General features: G+C 49.1%; 1 protein-coding gene across 1 annotated transcript; it reads left to right on the top strand.

Annotated features, from left to right (window-relative positions):
* Positions 1–2,514: 2,514 nt before the first annotated feature.
* Positions 2,515–5,028, top strand: SNAI2 (snail family transcriptional repressor 2). The gene is made up of 3 exons (XM_047073715.1): positions 2,515–2,593; positions 3,400–3,945; positions 4,847–5,028. The coding sequence occupies exons 1-3, from the start codon at positions 2,515–2,517 to the stop codon at positions 5,026–5,028; spliced, it is 807 nt and encodes a 268-aa protein (XP_046929671.1).
* Positions 5,029–9,177: the final 4,149 nt, after the last annotated feature.

Here is a 9,177-nt window from a genome sequence, read left to right as displayed (position 1 = left end):
AGCTGACGTCCCCGCGTCATCCCTGTGGCTTGCGGGACACGAGCCCTGCGTCTGGTCTTAGCCGAATCCAGCAGCTGGCCTTCGGGTGGGGACCTGACCTCCCTTCCCCTGTTTTCACCGCGCGGCTCTGGCACCGAATGCCCTCTGCTGTGTCTGAGCAGAGCACCTGTGCAGTCTGACTCATGCCATCAGCGCGCAGCTCCCCTGCTCCTGACAGCGGACCAGACCTCACACGGGTCTCCGTGGAGCCAGTTACCACGCAGCCCTGTGTAACGACATGCCTCGCGCGCGATCCCGAACGCTACCTGCCCCTCCCGGTAGGTGCGGCAACGCGTCCCGACTCCGGCCTGTGTCACGTGCCACGGGCCCCCCTGCACATGTGGTGGGGAACTCGGCCCAGTTACGCGTCTGGAAGCCAAATTCACGTTTTGCGTTTTCTCTTCAAGCTGAGGAAATGACTGTCAAACGCTTTGAAGGGGTTCGTTTCAAGACACGCGTGAGCAGGTCGCCGTCCTAGCTAGCAAGAGAGTCGAAAGCAAAATGCTTTCTGGCGCTCGTCAGCACTGTCAGTGGACTGGACAGGGTTAAAGGAAGAGGGGCAAATGATGTATGTTTTCTCAACTGTGTCGCATTTCTAACCAAACGTGCCTTCTGCAGGGAGTGGCGTGGACAGCGCAGGGAGGACTGCTGTGCGGTAAACCAGGGGTCTGGATCTCAACAAACCCTCGCAAGAGGTAGCAAGCTCAGAAAACTTGCCCTGAATTATACTCTGGTTCATAGTGTGCAGGGGAATGTAATACATATTCATGTCTTCCTGTCTCCTACAAATACTGTTCCTTTTAACATAAAGATTCATCTAAATTCGTTTCCCTGGCATTTAAATTATGACTGCTGGAAGAAAAAAAAAGAAGCACTGAAATCGGCTCAGAAACTTGCGAGTGCCCCCTCCCAGCCTCCCCCTCCTTCCCCCGGCACACACACTCTTGTTTTCTCCTCCCAAGATTAAGAAGTTATGCGGCCTGACAATGCGTTTTCCTCTTACAAGTCTTGACTTCACCACCATTATTATTTTTTTTTTCACTTTTTTCTTCTAGCACCTGTTAGAAACAAAGCTAGGGTGCTTGTTGAAAATCTGTCCTTTCCTGGGTCGTTGAGCAGAAGATGGGGAGAAAAGCCTGGAATGGTCAGAGATGCTTGAAATGACGGTTGGAATTTTACTTTCAAAGTTAGCCACCTTAGCGGACTTTTAGATTCCGGACCGGATACCAAAAAAAAAAAAAAAAAAAAAAAAGTGGAAGTATTTTTGCTGGTCCCTGAGCTAGCTCCTTAGAACTTGAAGCAGGCGGCAGACGAGAGGGCACCCCCTCTTTGCAAGCACAATCCAGGGGCCTGGCAGATCCCGAGGTGAACCCTGATGAAACTAGCGCTCTACAGAGCAGATCAATGCTTGAAATGACACCCTTGTCCCTAAAGGCCCGTTTGTGGTGGGTGATAGACGGTCGTCAGCTAGACGGCCGGCCGGACAGACGGCAGCTGGGGGGGGGGGGGGGGGGGACGTTTCCCACGGCCCCTAAGCACGTCTGCGGCGTGTCCCCCTCTGTGTGCGCAGCCACTCTCGCTGGCTTTGCTGCGTCCCAGCTCTGCCGACGAGCGGTCCCTCCAGGGGCCACCAAGCCCTTCTGTGGGGCCGGCCGAGCCCCTAGGCCGACAGGATTACCCGGTTTCCAGGAGGAAGTGCCGCCCCCGGCTCGCGCGCCGCCCGCGGCCCGGCCCCCCGCGCGCCGCGGAAAAGCCCCCCAGCCGGGGGCGCCCGCCTCGCCCTCCGGGGCTTTTGTCCCGGCGCTGCCCCCGCCCTTCGTCCGGGGCCCGGAGCGGGCCGTCCGGTCCCCGCGGCGGTCGGAGCTCTCCGAACGCACTTCCAAATATAGGCGCGTTCCTCCCGGCCCCGGGCGCCGCAGGCCACCCTCCCTCCCGCCGGCGGACGCCGTGTCCCGGGGCATTTGCTTTGCGACATCTGGAGGCCAGGCCCTCCGCGGGAGCCACACTTCCAGGACCCAGCGAGCCTCTCCGAGCGCACGAGTCGCTGGCGGGGCCGCCGAAGCAACATCACCTCCCTGGAAAGAACTTCACCCCCCCCCGCCCCCCCCAACCCCCACCCCACCTCCCCCCCCCCACCTCCCCCCCCCCCCCGAAGTCCCGGAGCTCGGCCCATTTTGGACCAGGGTAATTTCGTCTGACAACAGATTCTTCCTCTGTTCACAGCTGTCCCAGAGGGAGGAGCTGAAACCTGAACCTCTCCGCCGTGATTGGATCCTTCTTGCAAAAGCGAGGAAAAAAAACCCTCCCGGCCCGAGCGGGCTCAGTCCGCCAGGGAGCCCGGCGACGCGAGAGGCGCCGGCCCGTCGCCCGCCGCACCTGAGCGGCCCCAGCCCGAGCGCGGCCCGGCGCGATGCTCTAGGGACCGGCCGCGTCCTCCCCGGACCGTTATCCGCGCCCGCGGGGCCCGCCGGCAAGATGCCGCGCTCCTTCCTGGTCAAGAAGCATTTCAACGCCTCCAAGAAGCCCAACTACAGCGAACTGGACACACACACAGGTAGACACGCGCGCCCCGAAGTCAGGAGAACCTGGGGGGGGGGGGATGCCCGCGCGCGCGCTCTCCTCTCTCTCTCTCTCTCTCTCTCTCTCTCTCTCTCTCTGCGTCTGTACACGTACTGGTGGGCGTCGAGCTCAGATAGCCTCGCCGGAGAACCCAAGCGCCCGTTGCTCTCCCTGCACACGGTGTCCCGAACTGTCGTGCAGGCTCCCTCGATCGTCGGGGTAAGTTCCAATTCGGAGCCGGCGGGACTCCGCCCCGACAGGGCCACCTTCACATCCAGCTCCGGCCACTTGGCTTTCCGGAGCTGGCGGACGCAGGCATCATGAGGACGGGCAGGATGAGCAAGTCGGCGAGGGTCCGAGTGGCTGCTTTGTTTTCGGGTGATGAGGCTCCTGCCCCGCACGGGGTAGGCCCCGCGGCGCGTATCTTTGTCCCCAGAGCGGTCCCAGCGCAGGCAGGCAGGGAAGACGCCTTTTCTGCATCCTTGAAGGGATGTCCAAGGTTGCCCTCCTCGCGGGCTCTGGGCCCTCCCTGGGCTGCACTCCCCAGCCGCACCGCAGGTTGTAGCTCCTGTCACCCGCTGTACGCAGGGCGCGAACGTGGGCGCCCCAGGACGGTGGGTGACCGCGTAGCGGCCAGGCTGGAGGTGAACCGGCTTCCCAAGGCCTGCGCCTGCCCGGAAGGAGTCGCTTGACTTGGTCGCAAAGCCCCGGTGCGTGTGGCCGAGCGGCTCCTCACTGTGCTGCGCAAGTTATTTTTTTTTTTTTTTACCTTAATCTCTCCTTTCCTTTTCTTTCCCCCAGTGATTATTTCCCCATATCTCTATGAGAGTTACCCCATGCCTGTCATACCACAACCAGAGATCCTCAGCTCGGGAGCGTACAGCCCCATTACCGTGTGGACTACGGCAGTTCCATTCCACTCCCCACTGCCCAATGGCCTCTCTCCTCTTTCTGGATACCCCTCATCCTTGGGGCGCGTGAGCCCCCCTCCTCCGTCCGACACCTCGTCCAAGGACCACAGTGGCTCAGAAAGCCCCATTAGTGATGAAGAGGAAAGACTACAATCCAAGCTTCCAGACCCCCATGCCACTGAAGCTGAAAAGTTTCAGTGCAATCTGTGCAGTAAAACCTATTCAACTTTTTCCGGGCTGGCCAAACATAAGCAGCTGCACTGCGACGCCCAGTCTAGGAAATCCTTCAGCTGTAAATACTGTGACAAGGAATACGTGAGCCTGGGCGCCCTTAAGATGCACATCCGGACCCACACTTTACCTTGTGTCTGCAAGATCTGTGGCAAGGCGTTTTCCAGACCCTGGTTGCTTCAAGGACACATTAGAACTCACACTGGTAAGAGAAAAAAGCCAGACAAACAAAACGTAGACAGGAATGTTACTGTGTGATAGAACGAAGCCCCGGTCGGGCTGTCGGACTTGCATTAAGTAGTGACGCGGTGCTTTTAATGACGGATGATCTTTATAGCTACTTCCTGATGACTCAAAAAGTTGCTAGAGCACGGAGCGCTCCGTTCCAGACACCGCAAACAGCATTTAGACTTTGGAAAGTAGATTCGGAAGGTCGGGTCTCATAGATCGGTTAGAAAGTCAGGAAAGACGTACCTGAGTGTGTGTTCTGGGAAACTGCTCCCAATAACCGGCAAACGCAGACGTCGCTATCTTAATCAATGGGCCTGGCAGGTAGGTAGGCGAAGAAGGTCTGTCCCTAGTTGTCTGTCGGTCCCATTCTTGCGATAGCTGTCACCCCAGAGCGAGCTGGACGGGGAGAACCGAGTTGACTCTCGCTGTCTCGTTATGTTGTCTGTTCTGCTGCTGAGTATGTTATTCCTAGCGCAAAATCACCCTGCAGGGAGCCAAGGCATTTATCCAGCCTTAGTCATGATACAGAAGGAGGGGAAGGGGAGATATTAGGAAATGTTGGGAGGAGCTCAACATTAGCTGCACCTGCTGAAGCAGAAAGCTTTCATGAGTGGAAGTCCTAGAACTACGTGAATTACTTCTGCGTGACGGGCAGCAGTAGCAAGATTCTGGGTGTGGTGGGTTTTTTTTTTAACGCAATGTTCGGATTTATCTTCGAGGGCCAGATACGGACATAGGGATCTGTTCTGCGGAGTTTTAGTCTAGTTTTTTGGCGACAAAATGTGATTGTTGTTCGTGAACATTATCTGACTTTACCTTTCCTCTAAAAACACTGACTGTCTTTCTTTCTCAACCCCCCCCACCCCCACCCCCAGGGGAGAAGCCTTTTTCTTGCCCTCACTGCAACAGAGCGTTTGCAGACAGGTCAAATCTGAGGGCTCATCTGCAGACCCATTCGGATGTAAAGAAATACCAGTGCAAAAACTGCTCCAAAACCTTCTCCAGAATGTCTCTTCTGCACAAACATGAGGAATCTGGCTGCTGTGTAGCACACTGACTTACGCAATCAATGTTTACTCGAACAGAATGCATTTCTTCACTCCGACTCCAAATGACAAATAAAAGTCCAAAGGCATTTTCTCTTGTGCTTACCGACCAAATAATGTGTATAGACACACACACGCACGCACACACACACACACACACACAAAGCTGCAAGAGCACGAAATCCATGTGTTCCAAGTTAATCCTTTCCATGTGAAGTTTAAAATTACTATATATTTACTGACAGCGAGATTGAGAGGATAAAAGACAAGAGTCTTTCTCTTCAAAAGTTGAAGCAAAAAGCACACTGCATCTTTTCTCACTAAGAAAGAATGCAAAGATTTACATTGCTGCCAAATCATTTCAACCGAAACGAACAGTATTGCTTTGTCATAGAGTTTGTAATAGAATTTTCTATAGGAAGCGAATTTGCCAGACGCTATCTCAGGTGCCTTATAAAGTATTCCAAGTTTACTTCACTACATGTCTGGTATCTGGTTATCATTGTTGAACTGAAGCCTTTGTGATTACCTGTAATGCTTTAAACGGTATTTTTAGGAGACATAGAAAGAGAGAAAAAAAGAACAGGAACGAAACACAAGAGAATGTATTAAGAGTGTTTAGTTTTTGTTTTTGTTTTTGTTTTTGCCAATAAAGGGTATGCGCCTTGGGGGAGGAGGGAAAACTAGCTTGGAACATTCCTGGTGCATGCCCCATGTCTTACTTTTTTAAAGAATTTTTAATGACTTTCTAAAATTAATTAAAGATGGGAATAAGTGCAAGAAAGGATTCTTAGAAACTCAGTAATGTACTTAAACTATTTTAAATGCATCCATACAGCACCCTTCCAAGTGCCTTTTTAAACTAATTGTATAGATGATGAGTCAATGTAAATTTGTGTTTATTTTTATATGACTGAATGAGTTTTGTATGAAAGTGAGATGTTGTCTATAGCTGATGTCTATAAACAACCTGAAGACTTGTGAAATCAATTTTTCTTTTTTAAAAAACAATTTTAAAGGTCCTTTTTTACAATAAACATTTTTGATTTAAAATCTATTGTTTGTATACTATTTTCAGAGACTTCGCTTCGTGATTAGTGTCAAACTGCTATACAAAGAATTGTTTTTTCTTAATAAGAAAAAGTGAATAGCATTTGTATGAATATCAAGTGTTATTTTATGTATTAGATTATAATAAAGTATACCGCCAGTATTTTTTTTTTTTTTACTCTTAAGATAATACTGTCGCGTTCAAAAGGACAACGTCGTCATAGTGGTAGATTGTTAGTATATCCCTTTAACAAAAATCACACTGAGTGTTACAAATATCTATATTATTAATGCTTAAGAATACTTTTCACAACTCGTTACCTATGATGTCTTTGTTATATTGCTTTATGAAACCAAATCACAACCACTCATTGTATTGAGTGATGATCGCATAAGCTACTGGAACAGTTTAAGATTTTTAGAAGAAATATCACTTGATAAGGTGTAAGAGAAAAAATAAAAATTCTGCATGAAAAAAATCAGGAAAAAGTGGATTAATCAAAACTCACACGAGTTGGAAAATTAACTATGAAAGCAGCTCCCACAGTTAGTGACATAAAAGAAGGGACAGGTTTGATGGGAGCAGGGTTAGATAATAGAGAGTGAAGGTCTCCCTTTATAGTTTTTTGAACAAGCCCCTCCCCAAACCCAAGATGTACTTAAATTATAGCATGACCAGCCATTCCATGTACAAGCACATGCTCACCAAATGCTTGGCTCCTAACTCATAGGGAAAAATACTAACCTTCACAGGCACTGTGGCAATTACCAGTGTATTTGAACCCCAACTCCAAACCCATTATGAGGATAGTTCCCTCTACCATCAATCACTTCTCCCTTGGATTCTCAGAGCCTGCAGAATTATGACTTTTCCTTTTCGTGTGCTTGTGATACAACGAAAACTAGAACCGGTATCTCGAAGATATTAGTTACAGGCCATTAACAAGTGACTGAAAATACCAATACTATTCCCTTAATGTTCACACACACTCCACTGTATGTTACATTTAAATTTTTAGCCAACATATAAAAGGTGTGCATTTGACAAAAAAAAAAAAAAAGAAAGAAAAAGAAAGAAAGAAAGAAAGAAAGAAAGAAAGAAAGAAAGAAAGAAAGAAAGAAAGAAAAACTTTTAATTTAACATTCTACTTTTTTTTGGATATCTCAGGACATATATCTCAAAGACACAATTATTTAGAGCTGCAAATTATCAATGTAAAAGAAATGGCCAATAGCTTGATGGGGTATTCTAAGGTTGTAAAAAGACCACTTTAGTTAGTGTATATGGTACAAAAATGATTGCTTGAAAGTTTCCAGGTCAGCTAATATGTGGAAGGGTCTTGCAAAGGCAAATGGGAGTGAGTCGAGCATTCTCAGAGCAATCTTCCTGGTGATCCCAGGAACCACACCTATCCACATGTCCCTCTGTCGTGGCGCTATGCAGGCTGGTCATTTCTTGGTGCCCCAAATGTAAAACAGATACTTTTCTAAAAGGAAGAGTCTGCTCATTGGTTTAATTCCTCAGTGAAGCATTAGTTACAATAATGTTGTAATGTGTTTCCACTTTACCCTCACCGTTCTAACTTCATGATCAAAATACTTTACTTTCATTAAGGTAACATGAGTTTGAATGACAGTACATCAGATGTGAAGATTTTCTGTAAATAGAGCTCAGTGATTGTTCTGCATCTATAGTGTTTCTTTTTTTTAATTTTTTAATGTTTATTTTTTTTAATTTTTTTTAACATTTTATTTTTGAGACAGAGATAGACAGAGCATGAATGGGGGAGGGGCAGAGAGAGAGGGAGTCATAGCATCTGAAGCAGGCTCCAGGCTCTGAGCCATCAGCCCAGAGCCCGACGAGGGGCTCGAACTCATGGACCGCGAGATCGTGACCTGAGCTGAAGTTGGACGCCCAACCGACTGAGCCACCCAGGCGCCCCAATGTTTATTTATTTTTAAGAGAGAAAGAGAGACAAAGTGTGAGCTGGAGAGGGGCAGAGAGGGAGACACAGATTCTGAAGCAGGATCCAGGCTCCGAGCTGTCGGCACAGAGCCCGACGCGGGGTTCAAACTCACAAACTGTGGGATCGTGACCTGAGATGAAGTTGGATGCTTAACTGACTGAGCCACCCAGACACCTCTATTTAATTTGAGGGAGAGAGAGAATGAAGGAGAGGCAAAGAGAGAGGGAGAGAGAGAATACCAAGCAGGCTCTGCGCTGTCAGTGCAGAGCCCAAAGTAGGGCTCAAACTCACAAACCGTGAGATCATGACCTGAGCTGAAGTCGGATGCTCGACCGACAGAGCCACCCGAGTGCCCCATAGCATCTTGAGTGTTTCTACCAAAATCTAGGATGGACTAGATAGCTGACCTTCTGCACCAGTAAGACCTGCCTCAAATGTTACTGACTCTGAAACACTTTTCCAAATGTGCTCTTTCTGGAAGCTTTGTGCCATTTATTTTTTTTTTTAATTTTTTTTCAACGTTTTTTATTTATTTTGGGACAGAGAGAGACAGAGCATAAATATTTTGGGACAGAGAGAGACAGAGCATAAACGGGGGAAGGGGAGAGAGAGAGGGAGACACAGAATCGGAAACAGGCTCCAGACTCCGAGCCATCAGCCCAGAGCCTGACGCGGGGCTCGAACTCGCGACCGCGAGATCGTGACCTGGCTGAAGTCGGACGCTTAACCGACTGCGCCACCCAGGCGCCCCGCTTTGTGCCATTTATAATGTAGTACTTATCTTCTCCCCACATTGCAGTTGTGTGGTGGTACCTTTCCTTTTTTCGCCAGACAGAGCATCCTTTAGGCGTAAATGTTCGGTGCCCGACACGTCATCCGGAACACAGACGTCCACAAATGGTTGTTGAACAAACGAATGGACACAAGAACGGAAATTGGTGAAAAATAGCTTGCAGATCTGAACTAAATTCAGTGTATCCCCCTTTACCACAAAGAGAGCTGATGGTCTTTGAGAGACCCTCCAAACAAATTTACTAGTGTCTCTACTACTAACTTAGTTTCTACTACTAACTGCTACTACTAACTTAGTGATGGCAGCCTCCCCCCACCAGGTTGATTGCTCAACAAAAGTGAAGAGGGACA

This window comes from Lynx rufus, unplaced genomic scaffold (assembly GCF_022079265.1).
Source record: "Lynx rufus isolate CCGP_SWC_20201006 ecotype Redwood Valley unplaced genomic scaffold, mLynRuf1.p SCAF_12, whole genome shotgun sequence".
In the NCBI taxonomy this organism is placed as follows: Eukaryota; Metazoa; Chordata; class Mammalia; order Carnivora; family Felidae; genus Lynx; species Lynx rufus.
The sequence above is the reverse complement of the archived record's forward strand: the minus strand, read 5'-3'. Positions and strand labels throughout refer to the sequence as shown.